This window comes from Lasioglossum baleicum, chromosome 9 (genome assembly GCF_051020765.1).
Source record: "Lasioglossum baleicum chromosome 9, iyLasBale1, whole genome shotgun sequence".
Classification (NCBI taxonomy): domain Eukaryota; kingdom Metazoa; phylum Arthropoda; class Insecta; order Hymenoptera; family Halictidae; genus Lasioglossum; species Lasioglossum baleicum.
In genome coordinates this window covers 14,665,843-14,683,618 of record NC_134937.1, presented here as the reverse complement: position 1 = coordinate 14,683,618, position 17,776 = coordinate 14,665,843, and the positions used below count along the sequence as shown (strand labels likewise).

Here is a 17,776-nt window from a genome sequence, read left to right as displayed (position 1 = left end):
GAAATAAGGAATCAGAAAAAATCGATATTTAATCATTCATTTCTTTAAGTAACTTCTTTCGCTTGTTTTTATATAGATTATTGGTTCGTTTTTATTCACTGGCACATCCACCGTATTATGACTGAGGTGGTTTGTTGTCGAAGTTTGTCTACACGCAAGGGAAACAATAGAGACAACTGAAACGCGTCTCGCAGCAGGGAAATGAACTCCGGCGAGAGATCAGCGTGCAAAAGGGCGCGACACCTAATCCGTCATCGAACTATGAGAATAAATCACGCGGCGGGATCGCGTTGTTCGCCGATTTTTCATCGGACCGGCACCGATACCGGCGCGCTCCGGACACGCGCTCGCCACGGAATAAATTACACGCGTCAAAGCCTGTTCCACGGCGTAATGGCCGGCCCGCGGAACTATCTCCGGATAGATCTATGCGAAAACAAACGTTTCTTGCGATCGGCTGTCGTCTCGATCGATCGGCTCACGTCACCTTTCGTTGTGAAGAAATGCACCACATTTTTCTCATTTTTCCTGCTCGATCACTGCAATTTGGAAAAAGTGTCTGGTATGTTGAGGATGTTGAAATTTGTCTCAGGGAATGTTTTCGGATTTCTCGGTTCCAGAGAATTGTTGAAAAAAATTTGTAAATTGTGTACTTGGGAAATTTAGATTGAAGAGTAGGCAGCTTGAGGAGTGGGGCATTTAAATTTTTATGGCAACGAATCGTGGCAGCATCATTAAGCATCGTTCCTGAATTTTTTCAAAAATTTTTGCACTGAAAAAATTTGGAAACTCACAGATTATCATCGAATATAAAGCGCAAACGCGTATCGGCGGCCGGCAAAGGGAAAAAGTCGCGTGCGGATGCGGGGACTGGCATTCCCGGTTGGTTTTGCATACCGAAAAATCGGCTGGCCTCTCGTTTACGCGTCCGATTCCCAGACAACGATCGAGAAGGTCCCGATCCCCATCCAATTTGCATTAATTTGTACCGGGCGCAGAAACGGCACGTCTTTACGGTCCCCGGACAAGCGTCAATGTCGCGTTCGCACCTTTATCCGCTGGCGCACCGGTATCGTCGCCGGCGATCGCCGGTTTTCGCCGGCAGGTTTACGGTCCTGCTTCTACGCTACACACTCATGGGTCTCCACACACACACACACTCGCAATGTATACGCGTGTGTATACACAGTATACAGAGATTGTCGGTGGGCATAGGGCATTGACTCCTTCCCGATTTACTCTCGACAAGACGCGACCGGGCTTTCGCGCCGGTCGACGTTACGAGGACTCACGTAATTGCTGACGGCTGCTAATACGTCCTGCTGCGAGAGAAGAAAAACCAGATTCGCAACTTTCAAAGCGCGTCCGGGGCCGTGCGGGATCCTCTTCTCTGCGAGCCACGAGCGGATTTCAAGAAAATCGATATGGAAGTTAGGCTTCCAAGACAACGAGCCTTTTACTTTTAGCGATTTCGGTTTCGTTGCGACGTGGGTGGCGCCACGTCACTCGAGAAACATTAATCGGACTTGATCGTGGCCGACGGAGCAGTGTAAGAAATGCTGTTGCGTTGTAATGACTGTAGCTATGGTTACATCTACTGATTAGATATCATTCAAATGATATTTTACTTTCAAAGCTATTGAATCACGTCCGACAGAATTTCGTGTGAGAAAATTAGTGTAGGTTCAGGTTTGCTTGTGCATTGACAGGCCAGTTGTCACGGCCAGCGTTAACGGCACACGACTGATCGCGATGCAACTGCAACAGTTCGCTCAAATCATGCGCAACAGCGAAACACACGACCCCTTATCATCGTATCGCGTTATTTGTACACGCTCGCGTTGGTCCAGCGTTGATCGTCCACCGTCCCGTTATTTAACATTATACAGAACGATCCTGGAACACTCTGCATCCTGATGCATCAGGCCAGAATCACCCACACGTCTGGCACTCGAGAGCATGTCAGAAGCGGACCCCGTATCTATCTCTGTTGTAGGACACGACCGTTTCATGTCGACCCTCGATCCGTTTTGTTCGGGGCTGTAACATGCACGGGGTGTTTAAATCACGCTCGATCCTCTCGGAACTGTTCGGTACACCCACACAATTTTTATCGAACACTTTATCGAAGCTAATTTTCATGTAAATGTCGCTGATAAATTTTTGGTTGGGCTTCAGTCTCCATAATTTTAATAAAAAAGAAAAGCTGATGGCCTTATCTTTTCCAGTTGAGAAACTATAAGAATAAAGAATCATTTTTACCATGGACTTTGCCACTTCTTAAGATAATTAATTGTACAGATTAACATCAACCGGTCTGCATAACTTCACGAATGTGTGCTTCGTTTTCGACTTCGTCGCAATTTCGGTTAAATATTTTTCTTCTGCTTGGTAACATAATTGACATCAACTTCATTAATAAAAAACGAAGTTTATCAGCTTGACTTCGTAAAATCTGCTTGAGAAGATCGTCTTCCCTAACGAATATTAGTTATCCCTACCATTTAGCATCTAATTGACCATTTGTTTCTTGCTTCACGAGTCAATTATCGAACGAATCGTCCAAACAAGGCCAAGACATGAGAAAAAATTCTTGTTAGTGCTTCGCGAGATAATTATCGAAACAGAAAATATCGTCTTCAGCAATAAATGTGCTGCACTCTACTACATAACTTTCAATTAAACCTTTCTTCCCGAACTTCACGAGACAATTATGGACTGTACCGTTCAAATAAGGCTACAGTGTGCATCCAGAGCGAAGTAAGGATGACGATGGACCCCCATGGTCTCTCATGGGCCCCCGTAGGTCACGAGGTGGATCAATCTCACGCTCCCGCTCGCCTATTCATCGGCTGCCGTTTTCAACTGGTTACAATGTGACACAGTGCCGTAAATATGGCACCGGGGAATGGGGCCCCGGTTCCGGTACGATGAACCGCCGGACTCTGGGGTCCCCGACGTGTCGACTCGCTCGGATAACCTTTCAGAAGTAACGACGTCACGTTGCAAGACGTCCCTTGTCCGAGATCCAGGCGAAGTTTTATGTTTCACTTCACCGTGGTTCGCCGGTTCAAGTCGAAACCACGGGTAACACGAAGTGTGTCGCTGTTCTCACTGACAAAGCGTCATAAAATCTGCAGTAAAAATCGCAGCTCGGATTTTAAACAGTCATTGTACAGCCGAGACTTCAATCTTCGAGCCCCCATTGGTTTTAGTCTCCGAAAAAGATTGTTGACACTCACTCGTTCGTTTAAATGTAAAAATGTACCTCTAATATTATCAGTCTAAGATGACTTCATTCAAAGGGCCATAAAATGCCATGCTGAAATCGCAGCTCGGATTTTAAACAGTCATTGTACAGCCGAGACTTCAATCTTCGAGCCTCCATTGGCTTTAGTCTCCGAAAAAGATTGTTGACACTCACTCGTTCGTTTAAATGTAAAAATGTACCTCTAATATTATCAATCTTAGATTACTTCGTTCAAAGTGCCATAAAATGCCATGCTACAGTCGCAGCTCGAATTTTAAGATGTCATTGTAAAGTGGAGACTTCAGTCTTCAAGATCTCGTTAATTTTAACATCGAAAAAAATTTTTACATTTCTACACGAAGCAACCTCGACGAGCATGTTATCCTGGCAACGTCAGGAATTTCCTGGTTGAGCACAAAGGGCAACGCTCGCTGACGAAACCGAGGCTCGATAGTAGTTTATGGCATCCACCATTACGCACCACGGACATCGTCGATACTCAACGGCTGCGGTATCGTTGCCCGGATAACTAGTCGACGGACATTCCGTCCGGAATGTAACATCGATAAAATTATGATGCCCGGCGATGGTGGATTTGTTGCATCGGCCTGTTGGCCACGTGTTACTTTTCTTTTTTTTTCCCGTTCTTTCCCGATGGATTCCGGTCGCCTGGTTAGTTTATGTCGCTGGACCGCTGATACAAGTTACCAGCGAATTACTTTCCTCCTCGCGCCCTGACGTATTTATCGAGGAACTCCGAGGAACTTATCGACCTTAGATCGAAGGAATGCTCGTCCGGGCAAAAAATGAAAACGTTCACGGAGCACTCAGCGAGATCGAGCGCGTTATCGGTATCGTAATTTTGGACGTGCGTTCCGTTGTTATCTCGGCCGAGAGCGTTGAATTAATCGAATCTTCCTGGTCTGATTAGGCGTATTGCTTCTCGATTTTTCGAGTGCTTCCTTTTTTCCATTTCCTGCCGCTTGCGGGACTAGCTAATGCACTCGACTGCAGCTGCAATCCTTAAAATTATTGCAAAGCTACAGAACAGAAAATAATTTATCGCCTGATAACTAGAAATTCTAGAAGGTTTCATTTGGACTCGAAAGATAGAGGGGTAGTCTCCCGAATGTAACGGTATACTTAATTATTAATCTTTGTTGTTTTAATCTATTGTAATTAGCTGTCAAAGTCTCACAATAGTCCGGTTCATCAATCTTCCGCACGTTTAGTGTAGTTCCGCGGACGTTCCAGTGTAAGTAGTCATTAATAAAAATGATAATTGACAGTTGAAACCGGCAGTAGCTTGTTCGAGTCTACAAGAACCCGTACGAGGTGACCAGCGACATTTTCGACCCGGCTCGATTTCACGCTCTCCTTGATACCTTTCCTGGTAGTCGGGAAGCAACCAGGGTGGTGGAGTAGCATGATCGTTGTTGGGCGATTACGCAACGGCCGCGAATACGAGTGGAACGATCCCGAAGGCCAGCCGCGTACCAGCACGAGCGTTAAACCTTCGAAGTTAGTATTTCGTGGGGTCGACGGGCTACCAAATGATTAACGAAAGCCGGCGCCTTAATTATCGTCGTGAGAACGCTGTTACGTGATCACCTGGAACCGTGATAGTAAATTATAAGTGCTCTACATTGTGCGAACCAACCGGGAAAAGGTCAGCTCCCGATTAGAGCGTCCCTCTAACTCACCGAGCTGAATCAAATCAGCTCTTAATTAATTTTGCTGGGTGTCTATACTCTTTCGATTTAAAAGGTTGCGTACAATAAAATGATGGAGCACTTTGGATTCAAACAAGAATTATCGTAGAAGACATGGCCGAGTGACTCACTTCGGTAAGGTAATATTCAGTGATTAAACATTTTTCAACTTGTGGAACTTTTATCAGCGTATTCGTGACACTTCGGTGTTCGCCTAAAGAATAACACAGCGAAAATTAGCTGGACAGAGGATACTGTTTGAAGAAACTACACTCGGAGACGACGATCCGCGCACAAAATGGCGGCCACAGCGATGCTGCAAGAAATTCGAGACACGGCTCCGGGAAATATGCGCACGTTTCGCGAAATTCCTCGCGCGGGGGACCGAAATGGAAGAAGAAACGACGAGAGAGGACCGCGTGGACGCCGCGCGTGCAAAAGCGCCGCGTCGTCAGCGATGAGATAACCAGTCGGCAGATTAGAGGTCCTCCTTCTCTGGCGAATTTATCGCCTGGCGGTACGTGCAAAAATGCACTTTGTCGGCGGTTCTGCGCCAAGACGACTCGTCCACGGAACCGCGGATACGGGCAGGTGAAACGACACCGGTCGATTTATCGATGAGTAATCGTATCGGCCGGTGGCCTAATGGAACCGGAGCGGTCCGCGAATTGCTGAAATTCGGCCGAAAATCTGCCGAAAGAAAGCCGCTCGACGTTTATCTTGCCTCGCGATTAATCATCCTGATTTATCGTCCTGATCGACCGCTGGACAATCGATCCCTTAATTGCGAAACCGAATATCGGACAGTGGAGTCGACTTTGGAGTCGATAAGATTCGAATCGTTTGCACACAGATAAGATTGCAGCTCGCGACAGAGATTTAGCGAATGCAATTTTCAGAAGATTGTCAGAAGATTCGTCTTACCATTAACCCTTCAGACTTGAAGACATTTTAATTCCAAAATCAAGGCATTTCTTTTCCAACCCAAGATCATTTACATTCTATAATCTTTTTTACCACGCTTATTTTAGCTTGCTGAGTAGTTGATGTTGTCGTTGTCGCTTTTTTATTTATAGTCACTAATGCCTAAAAAAATTATTTTCTCCTTTTTAGTGCATTTTAATACAAGCGTGGTTTTCAAAAAGTTTTTTTTATATATTTTTTTACATTGTGCACATCGAATTGAACCTGTTTTCTCATACACAACAGTTGAGCTTTATAGAATTTACAGAATACAGACGAATTTAATAATAATTAAAACTGTTTTGAATAGTGGTATGGCAACTTTTACTGGCGCCTCAGAGCCAAATATTTTTTAAATTGTACCTCTGGTGCAGCGTGCAGTGTGAACTCGGTTTTACCCCAGTTTATCGTCGCAGCTTTTGCAGCTCCCGTTTCCCGGTGCACATCGGCTTCGTGACCACGATTTTACGCCTTTATACTGCTCCAATTTTCTTACCTAACGACCGGGTTATGTAAGCAACGTTACCTAATATGGAGCGCAACGTGGAAAATGTTATTACAACGGCCAGGCACAGCGGGTGTACGCCACTCTCCAGTGCTACATTTAATGAAGCTAATGGAGAGGAAGTTCCCACAGGAAATGTCGTGTTGAGAGGGTTGTCTTTTCCTCGAGACGTTGTAACCACTCCTTTCCTCGTTGCGGATCGCGTACGCGTGGACGTTACTTCCTTTTTATCCTCGGTATACTTGCTGTGACCACAATCTCGAAAGTCTTGGCCATCAACTGCATTTTTCAGCAATTGGGAAAATTAATATTCAGCGAGAATCAAGTTAACCCTTTGCACTCGGAGCTATTTCTTCCGGCCTGAAATATTTATATTTTATACAATTTTCTTAATTTTGTACCTCGTACAAATACGTTTACTAATTTATTATGTACAAATTGAATAATACAACAAATATTTCGAATAATGGTATACGAATTATTAGAGAAAAATTCTCGTTCAGGAGTCGACGTTAATTAACTGCCCAAAAGGAGTCCTCTAATTTGATTTAATCATTATGGATTTCTCTGACCTCGACTGTTTCTTGCCCGGCGGGCAGAGAATTATTATTAAACGACGCTATAACGATCGCAAACACACAGCACCGGAAAAATGCATTTAAAAGCAAAAATGATCTCGAGCGGCAAAAAAGTGAAATTACTACGAGTAATAGCGAAATGCAGCGGCGAGTGCAGACGGTAAAAACGATCGTCGCACAATTACATACATCTTACAGTGTGTTCTAGCGTCCAGACACTTTAATAACCGTTCGATGGTGGATTGCACGGTTTATTCAATCGACGCGCGGCCAAACAGAAATCGTGGAAATCGTTTCAGCTGCAATTTGCGCGCTGCATCCCCTTAATTATCACCACCTCGGCTGTTTCCCCTCGGGTGCATTCGGTGCATTTCCAGCAGCGGTGGAACACGGGGCGTGATCGTTGCTGATGCATCATCAACGAACGCCGCGTACTTCAGGAGTCTGTTGCTAGGCGTGCGGCGAAAGACGAATGAAGTTCTCTGTCTTCTGCATTCTGCAGATGACTTCGCTGCATAATTTCGTGGCCCCGAGCCACGGTGGACATACGTTTCTCCTTCTCTCTTTTTTCAGATGATGCAATTCGAACTGTTAAACATATTTATTTCTTGCTCTGGAGATTCGAAATGCGTTGTAGGCTAACATTATGTCGTTGGATTTATTTATTTCTTTGTCCGAGGTGCAACAATAAATTGCCTTGCGACAAGCATCTCTAAATGTCGTGTAATTAGTGTCAATCTGATGATCGAGTGTAATCAATTTACATGGGTTTCTTAAATGACAATTTTTATCGACACACTGTGTGTATTGAGTGACGTATGGAATATTAAAACATGAAATAAAATCTAAATAAAACGTAAAATGTGGGAAAATATAAGTACCCAGTGCATTAATCTTCGCTGCAGCTCTTAAAAGGAAAAGTCGTTTCAGAATGCATTTTCTCGTGATTTGTTTTTTGGAGAACGTGAGAGTGTTCGAGGGGTCGACGGAGGTGGAACCAGGAATTTGAAAAGAACATAATTTATGTCGTTTTGTCTGGCAACAACGGAATTATAGTCGAAGCTGTGCGGTGCGTTGAATCGACGTTCCCATCGCCACGGGTTATTATACTTCGTTTAAAACGATTTCGGGGTGGTACGCGCGTGATCGTGCGCGACGCGCTCGTTCATTGATATACGACGAGCATATCTTGTACGCGTCTCGAACGATTACAATAAATTACATCGTCCCGCGAAGACAATGCTTCTCGATGCGAGCATGCGAGCAACCGAGCCTCGCTTAAGAGATTCGACCACCTTGGCGATCTAAAAATACTCGGACATACAACAATTTTGGACGAGATCCTCTGGAGACTCGTAAATTACTATTTTCTGCAATTTGTATAATTTGCAAAATGGGTGTGCAATCCATGTAGGCAGTGCAAACGAAATTATTGTTTCATCCTTTTTGAGAAAGTGCAAATTGACATTGTAGGATTTCATTATTCAAAATCATGATAAAGATTTTCCACAAAAATTATAACATGAAATAAAGATTTTGCACAAAAATTTTAACATGAAATAAAGATTTTCCACGAAAATTTTAACATGAAATAAAGATTTTCCACAAAAATTTTAACATGAAATAAAGATTTTCCACAAAAATTTTAACACGAAATGGAAATTTTCTACAATAACTTTGACATGAGGTAAAAATCTATTGCAATCATTTTAACATGACATAAATGGGCTGTGTGTATTAAATATAGGAATAAAATATGGAAATTGTTTTTAAAAAGCGCATCTCGATATATAAAGTTGTTTTCGAGTCGGAGATCTGGTTTCAGGATGCAAGAAATCATTCCGGGAACCATCTCCTTGACGCCGACGCGTGTTCCGCAGACGCAACGCTTTCTCGCGCGGCTTCTGCTGCGCTCCCGACCCTAATGGTCGGACGAAACATTTTAATTGGCGGCAATTACTCGTCGATTTAATTGGCAGCTGTAAATAATTCGGTGCACACTGCGGTGAGGGGCAATGGGGGAGGAGGAGGAGTAGGTTCCACGAGGAGAACAACCGGGCAGATGTTCGTGGTCCGAAAAGCGTACCCGCTCATCGCGAGTCCTTGCTAATGATCGACGCGCTTGATACCGTGCGCGCGGGGGTACACGCAGTCGTAAATAAAACACTGCGTCCGTCTCCGTGCACTCTCGCCATATATGAAAAGCCCCTCGACGATCGCCCACGCATGGAGATGCATCCGCGATTCGAGCGACACGACGGCCTTCGATGATGCACCGAGTGCAGCGGAGGGGTCGTAGGTCACGATTTCAGACAATTGTTGGGGAATGTGTGCAACATCGATTCATCGCCTGAAGGGATTTAATAGTTCGTGGCGAAGTGCATTTGTTTCCTTGTTGAAATAAATTTAATTAACCTCATCTCCAATTATCTCTAATTTATATCATAATTTAAGATTTCCCCTCAATTTAAAATTTTATATAAATTTACTAGTCTACTAAGTTATATTTAAATATTAAACCTTTCTCTTAAATTTTATAATAAATTTACTAATTTATATCATAATTTAAGATTTCCCCTCAATTTAAAATTTTATATAAATTTACTAGTCTACTAAGTTATATTTAAACCTTTCTCTTAAATTTTATAATAAACTTACTAGTTTATGCTATAATATCAAATCTTTCTCTTAAATTCTATAATACATTTATTAATTTATATAATTTGAAATTTCCCCTCAATTTTAAATTTTATAATAAGTTTACTAATTTATATTTTAATTTTAACCCCTCCTTTTAAATTCTATAATAAATTTACTAATTTATACTCTAATATTAAATCTTTCTCTTAAATTTCATAATAAATTTACTAGCATCTTTTCCTTTCCTTTAGGCGCTGATAGATTGTTCGTTGAAAATAAAATTCAATGGTTAAATTTTGAAGAATACAGCTTTATTAATCAACTGTATAGTCATCATTCTTGTTTCTACAATTAGAAAAAAAATGGTGATTATATAATGTTTTTACATCCATGAAAACCGAACACGAATTTGTGCAATCATCTGATACATTAAATAGTGAAAATATTTTTCGAGAAGCGACTGAAAGTTTGCAGCGGAAAGTTTCATTGGCGAAGAGGTGGAGCATGCGGCTCTCTACGTAAAATAAAAAATTTTGATTGCAAGACACAGGAGCGAAATCAAAATTTCTTTCTTCTTTTAACCACCTGATTAAGCTAAGACCGATATGCTGATGTCTCCAAATCGTTTTAATAAATTCACCGCTTCAAATAGTGCATAAAATCCGCGGTCCATCCATTGCATATGAGGAATAAATAGATAAGGGGTTCACGGTTGGTAAGCGCTCGAAGGGCATTCCAGGTTGCATTGAAAGTCCAGCAAAGCGTAACCAGTGTTTGCCCCTGATTGCAACCACGGGAACGCGATCGCGGCGAGAGTTGAAAGGTGAGGGATCGTTAGGCAGGTAGCAATCAATAGAAGGATGTAATTTGAGGAGTTGCATTACGCCGGTATGTAAACAAGCGGCTGGCTCTAATTCGGTATAGAACATGTTCCCTATCGATTCCTGGCTATTAGAATACCGGAATCGTTTCTATCCTCATTGTCGATTAGCTGTGTACATCCATTAACTTTTCTTGGTGCGAAACTTCACTCTAAAACGATAACTTTTAATACAGTTGACCAAGGAAGCAGAAAATCAGAAGTTCGTGTAAAAAGCAACAAGAGGAAATGAGGATCGTATTACATAAAGGTGTGAGGCGATTTCTCATCAGGATTTCTCATCTGAATTTCTCAATTAGTAGCAGCAAGAAGCCTGACCCATTTCCCGGGTACGAAAACGGAGTTTCTCGAGCAAAAGGTAGAAAAAGATGGTAACGGTGTTCGACGAAAGTGTAACACGGATCACGGACCGGCCTTGACGCTTTCACCAGGCGTGTGCATCTGTACGGTGTCCGGCGTCCTTGAACCCTTGGTCTCCATCAAATTCCCCGTCGCTCATCTCTCCGCTCTCCATTTATAGAATGAATTAGGGTGGCCGGCTGAGGGGCAAAAAGGAAGGAAGGAAGCGAAGAAGAGAGAACGGCTGGGAGCAAAAGGGAAGAAGTGCGCGTGGCCGCGCATGAAAAGGGATCAACCATGGAAGAATTCGCCGGGCGATCGGCTGCGCGGCGTTCATTATGCTTGGTCTTCGATACACCCGGGATTATTTTTAGTGAACGCGCGTGGGTATAAAAGAGCGCATAAAAATCCGCATACCTGCCGGCTCGTTCGCCTGTGCAGCAACGTGAAGCGAAGAGAGAGAGAGATAAGACGATCGAAAGAGATCGGCAGCGGAGAAAGATGAAGGAGAGGGAACGGTGAAGAGAGAACAGGAGAAGGAAAGACGAAGGAACAGCGGGCTACGTGTATAAGGAGGCTCGCATAAGAGCTGGCCGACACGTTGGCGCCACCGAAGTATTTTATGCATGCCAGATGAGAGTACTCGTCTCGGATCTGACACTGAACCCGCTCCACGACCCACGCGACGATCCACTCACTTTCCTGACGAGCTACCAACGAGGTTTTGGGTCCTGCGCCCAGTTTCGGGCCCCTGGGAGGGGGTTACGCAAGCCTCTTCACCTCCAGGCAAGGTTTAGTGGTCTGAGAAGTCGGAGCTACCTGGCGAGTCGTTATCTCGATCTCTTTTGACTCTAAATTTTGAAGAATCATCTTTTATCAAAGTCCTCAATGAGTTTTAGAAGTTTTATACAGAATTTGATATGTCACTATGGAATAGCTAAACAATTAGGTAGCACGGCCCGACCCCGGACGACCGACATCCCTTCCTATATCGATGCCGCAAGCACGTGGCCCGCGCGCCTGAAAAGCTCGACTCGGTGCAAGGGGTTTTTACCAGGTAGAAAAGGGACACTGAATTCGCCCTATCAGAGTTTTGCAGTCTGGAACCGTCCGTCTCTCCGAGGAAATGATAAATAAAAATAAAAAATAAAGTACTAGTGGATGAGGTTCGTCTCGCAGAAGACAGGAAGATGTTCGGGACAGTTCTGGTTTCGTCGACAGGGACAAGTGGTGTTTCTGGGTGGTCGATTGTACGGCTTGGACAGGACCGAGATCGGGAAGCCTTAGGCCGAGACGTCCTCGCGACTGTAAATTGGTACAAAATGGGTTAAAGCGTCACCGAGCGTGTAAATGGATTGCTGTGTCCGATTGTGCACGCCAACCAATGGGAATGACTTTTCTGTCGATACCACGACACGTTACAATTGTACGATCTAGGTCTCGGTTAGGCTTCGGCTCGCTTTCGAGTCAGCTGATGGCACTCGTTCGAGTTTGAGGTCTCCGACAGCTGATAGACTCGATAAAAGCCCACAACAATTGTTTCATAACAATTATTTCTTCCAACAGGATGCATAAAGTAACAAGACAACATTTTACTAATATTATATGAAGGAGATTAATCGACGGCCCTGGTAACAAAACTGAATACGTAGAATGTAAATCAATAGACAGATCAGAAGGACTTAGGATCGTCGATATATCAGGTTATTAAAATGATTGCGCTATTAAAGAACGAATTATCTATTTGGCATTAATATTTCCGGTTTCCAGCAAACGATCCAAGCAATTTTTACGCTGCACAAGGATCTACAGTCTATCCGCGTTAAAGTTCCTCGGAAACAACTTTCCCACCAAGTCGATAAAAATCCCGAACGTCAAACTACGCACATCCCGCGATTTACCGAGCAATAAACTAAAAGAATGTCTCTCGTCGCAACACCGCCGACAATAAAACCTCGGAGTCGAGTGGATTAAGAGTTCAGAAAAATGTGTTTCGCATAAATTGAATTACTGCGTAGCGTTTACGTTCCCCACTGCGCTGCTGGATCATCATTCTAATCTCATCGTGTGCGTCGCTCGTCACTTGCAGCGCAATTGCATCGAGATGCACGCACACTCGACACGCGCGAGGCATCCAACTGCAGTTGGTCGGGTGACTCAAAACCAGGCATAATGAGACTCGTCACTTCTAAATAAAACATTCATTCTTCAAAACGTATAATTATTTTGTAAATATCGATTATTTTGAGATTGAAACCAACGTTAGATCTGAAAGATTAGGACTGTTTCTGTGTATCTTTTTAAACTGACCGAAAGTCGGGCGAATGGTTCGGAGTCCTCGATCCTGAGTCACGAGGCATAGTAAATTAAATCGAGGGCCGAGAAAAGGGTCCGGCCCGGTTCTGCAATGGTCGCTTCCGGTCGAGGCTCGGATGCCTCGGTGCTGAATCATTGGTCTCGTGATTTAAGATGGCTTTAGTCATCCGGCCGCATCGGCGACCTTGCAGCTGGTTTTATTGTCGCTGCAGCCCCGCGGACCTTCATTGTTCTCACGGCGATGCACTTTTGTCGTTGTCACGAACGCGTTACCGTGCCGCTACCGACGACGTTGAATGTCAACGGCAGCGTCACGTACCACGACCCTCGCTATACCGCACAGTGGTCTATCGACCATGATTCAGACGAACGTTCGCCTTGCTCTCCCTTGTTCCAGTCTCGGCTAACCTGATACCAGCACTTTTTCTATTGTTAGCTGTACACTGCTTGTCGTCACATATCGCCGACAAGTGTTTATCATACTGAGAATTCCAACGGAAAGAATAAACTGATAAGTGCGGCTGAATGAATGGTTCAGAGGAACGTTATTTATTAGGGACCGGGTCGTGCAGTTTTCTGCACTTGTTGGTCATTATTTACAGGACACGAGGGTTCCTATCGGGCTGAAATAATGTAGAATGGTCTGCAGAATTTATCGTAATTTTTCAATCGTTCTTAGCTGACAAGATTGATTTTCTTTCAGGAATTAATTTAGAAAAATTCGAGTTGTGTGAATGTTCAAATTAATTTGCCAATGCAAAAATATAATAACAGCTTGTGGAAGAATACACGTCACACGTGACGCTTGACGGACCCCCACAAAAACGGAACTGAGGCTATGAAAAGGATGCCCGAAGCGAGTGCTTAAAAGAGCTGCATGTCTTTAATCGCAGCCTCTCTTCATATCTCACTAACTGTCAGTGTTTCGCTCCTCGACAGGCACTGTAACAGTTCAGTCAGTCTTCGACAGCGAATATATAGGTCGCGAGTAACACCGCATTCCTCAAATTAACGAATAAAAAAAAAAAGCATATTTCCGTGTCGTTAAAGATACAGAGTCACGCAACATCGAAATTGCCAATTGCAACTTTGACGCGAGAAGTGACACACATCTGCCTGAAAATACCGTGCCAGGCGTGAGACGGGCTCTCTTTTGAAAGTGGTGAGCACAAGCATCTTTTCACGAGAAGAAAGTACATTCAAATCTATTATCATTTCAATTCTGATCACATTTTTTATACAGTTTCCTAAAGTGAAGCAAGAAACCCGTGGTTAAGGTACAGGGGAAATATCGAGGAGCACAAGAACATTCATAAACAAGAATAAATTGCATACTATTGCGAACGCACATTCACGTTCCCGCGATAAATCACACACACAAATGTCTCTTTCATGCTGTTTTACTCTCGTTCTTCGCAAAATGCATCATTAAGGTCCTCGAATTGCTTGCACACCTATAGTTCCCTAGCCCCCCTAACATCAATCGACATTGAACGTCTAAAATCATTCATTTGGTGGTTGCAGCTTGTGATTACCGTGGATCGCGTTGATTGCACTCGCCTTGGCGTGCGTGCACGCACAGTGCACCGGTCCGGCGCAACTGTTTGCTGTACAATGGCCTGGAAAGCGGCTTTTTGTTACCAAAACGCTATCCTTCAACCTCGATATTTCAAATACATGTTTTTCTATGAAGCAAGACAGTCCTTCGGACAATTACGGTGCTCGGAGAAGATAAATGAAAATTCTGAATTGCGAAATTCTTTTTGTCCATCCAGATTAACAATGCTCGTCACACAGTGTCGCAGCGTCGTTAGGCTCTCGGTTGCTCTTCGACCTCGCATATTTCCGATAAACATCGCGTCTCACGGTTAGGGTCGCGCAGGAGTATGGCAGTGCGCTCATCCGGCAAGCTCCTCCGGCGGCAGACAGCTCGACGTGTCGGTGCCGAAGGTCGTTTCTTGACATTCCTGGCCTTGTCCTCGGTCTAGTCTCGGTCAGGTTCGTTGCTCCTCGTTCGAAGAAGTGTAACGATTCCTTTTTTCCCCGCTTCGGTACCCTCTAGTTTTTCGAGCAGCCCGATCTCCTATTGTGACGGTCGATCGGCGTAAAAACGCTTTTGGTCGCGCTCGTTCTCGGAATCGGGAATTAGTTTCCCGGACGGTTTTTCTCGGCGGACAGCTGCGGGAAGGACACACGGTGCGCCGATCACGCGAACAGCCTCGATCCTCCATTTTGCCCCTGTTTCCCAGAGCAAATTGCGCTCCCTTGATAGGCTGTTGCGCGTAATTGTTGCGAGGAAAGGCCGGCGTTTAAAGGTTCTCGCGCCCGATTTTATTTTCAGAGCAAATCAACACCGAGAGACGTTTTGGTACGGCGCGAACGAAACCCTCTCGCGCACTGCAATTTATTTGTGCATGAAGCCGTATTTTTCTCTCTTAATACTCCCTCTTTCTCTCGTGTTGGTTAGCATAGAGACTCGAAGTTTTGTTGCTCGAACAATCGGTCATTATTGAACGCTCTGTGCCTCGATAATTTCTCAGTACTCACAGTGGTGCCGAACGCGAATCTAGCTGGACAAAAATCACATTTTCGCAGAAGAGCGCGAAACATGTTTGGACTTCTTTCTAATGAAACGGTTGGTAAGGGTCAATGATCATTTACTCGAAGAAGTGTTTTAAAATGCTTTTAAAGCAGGTAGAAAAATGAGCTTTTGCGGGTGTCAAACCATTACACGCGCCAGTCGTGTTGCAAACGTTCCGAACGAACATTGCCTTCGATCTTTTACTTGCCTATTTTAAGACGAATTCAATGACCTACTTAACTACGGCTTTAAGACTTAAAATAATGCTAGAATAATTTTGTCCAGCTAGATTCGCGATCGCCACCACTGTGCGACTCGTTGTTCACTATTTGGTAGAGTTCATGGCGATCGTCATCTCAGCGATTAAATCCTCAGCCTTGTAATATCGAGATGGAGATATCGATGTTTATTAACACTGCAACTGCTGAGTGACTTTTTGTTTTGCGATTATTAAGGCTAAGCTTCGTTGTTGCAGTTGGTGCTGCAAGAATGACTGCGCGGACTCTGAATGGATCCAGTTTGTTCATTATTGTAACGCAAAGTGTTCTTTTTGTCATTTAGTTGAATTGCTACAACTGTAAATCACAATGCAAGAGCTTAAGTCCGACTGGCAAAGTGATTTCAGTCGTTTGTTGTCCATGTACAACAAGATAGCCGCTATCAGTTATAACATTTTATCTGACCTTGCAATAGATAAGACAAGCACTGTGTCGCTCACACTGTCTATCGATCCATGTAGATTGCGCGATCTGACATTGACAAGGCTGATTCGCCGCATATGTGCCGACAAAGATTCGACATTCTGGATCCGGTTGCTTGGTGTTATCTGAGTCGACAATTTAAGTCGGAAATTGCATGGTTTGTTTCTATTCTTTACCATATTTAGAAGAACTGTAGGAATGTTTTCTCAATGGATGAACAGACCATTCGTGTTATAATCTGTCATATTGCGGAGCATAAAGTGATCATTCTAAACCGCTCCATCACACCCACAAAAATCCCGCGCTATAAAACGAACCGCCAACAATCGCCGGTTAATGAAACACTAATTTACTCAACAGCCACCTACAGCCTAATCATTTTCTGTTCCAGGTACGTCTACTACACGTCCTCATTGTCAGTGTCGCCCACGAAAAATCCGTTCCCAGTAAGTAAACCACAAGTAAACCATCTCACCTGGTGAGTCGGATCTATCGATCTCGTTCCACCCCCGCGCCAAGATCCGGCGTTCAATTAAGAGGAGTCTTAGCTCGGCGGAACAATCGATTATCCTTATCGAGCGTCTCGGAGGACTGGTCGTGGGGGACCAGGCTATTAATAGTTCTCTCTCGGAATCGGAATGTGATTCAGGACTTTCACTGTCACCTCCTCGCGTGAAGCCGGCGGCGGACACGCGAGCTGTTCCACGCACGATACACACAGCCTTCTCTCTCTCTCCTCTCTCAAGTCTCTATAGTTAGCTCTCTCTCTCTCACTCTCTTTCGTACATCTCGATCTCTATCGAATTCATTCCAGCTTGCTACCTTTTTTCCCCTCTCTTTGCTCCTCGTTTGCTATCGAGCAGAGGAAGCCTCGAGTTTATGCAGATTTCGCAGATTCCTCTCGCACGCACGCGGTTTGCGTGCTTCGTACTTATGTCACGCCGGCTGAATCGTAATTATTATCACTCGTTCCCCTCCTCCACACCCCGCCCATCACTCATGCGACGTGGCTATGAATAATGCAATTAATTAGAATCGGATCCGGATTTTTATTTTCGGCCACACCATGGGAAATCGCGATTTTACGCCCGACCATTTTTATAATTGCTTCTCACGATCGATCCGGATACGTGTGTCTTGTCGGCCGTGCCTTTTGTTCTTTTCTGATCGCTCGTAGATCCGTCGCCGGAGGATTAATGAATGCTGGGGGAAAAAGAACAGAGCGACAAATCGAACAATCTGGCAAAATAAATCGGAATCGAATGGGATATGGTAATCCACTGTAAAGCGTTAATGGCGTTCCTTGATTAC

General features: G+C 44.2%; 1 protein-coding gene across 5 annotated transcripts in view; it reads left to right on the top strand.

Annotated features, from left to right (window-relative positions):
• The window catches only part of Shrm (shroom), a 247,686-nt gene that overhangs the window by 87,861 nt on the left and 142,049 nt on the right, over positions 1–17,776 (top strand). The window contains exon 3 of one of the 5 annotated variants that reach the window (XM_076430995.1): positions 16,857–16,911. The exons of the other annotated variants lie outside the window; for them this stretch is intronic. Within the exon in view, the coding sequence (XP_076287110.1) occupies positions 16,857–16,911 (55 nt within the window). The remainder of the gene's footprint in view (positions 1–16,856; positions 16,912–17,776) is intronic. 5 annotated transcript variants of the gene reach the window in all.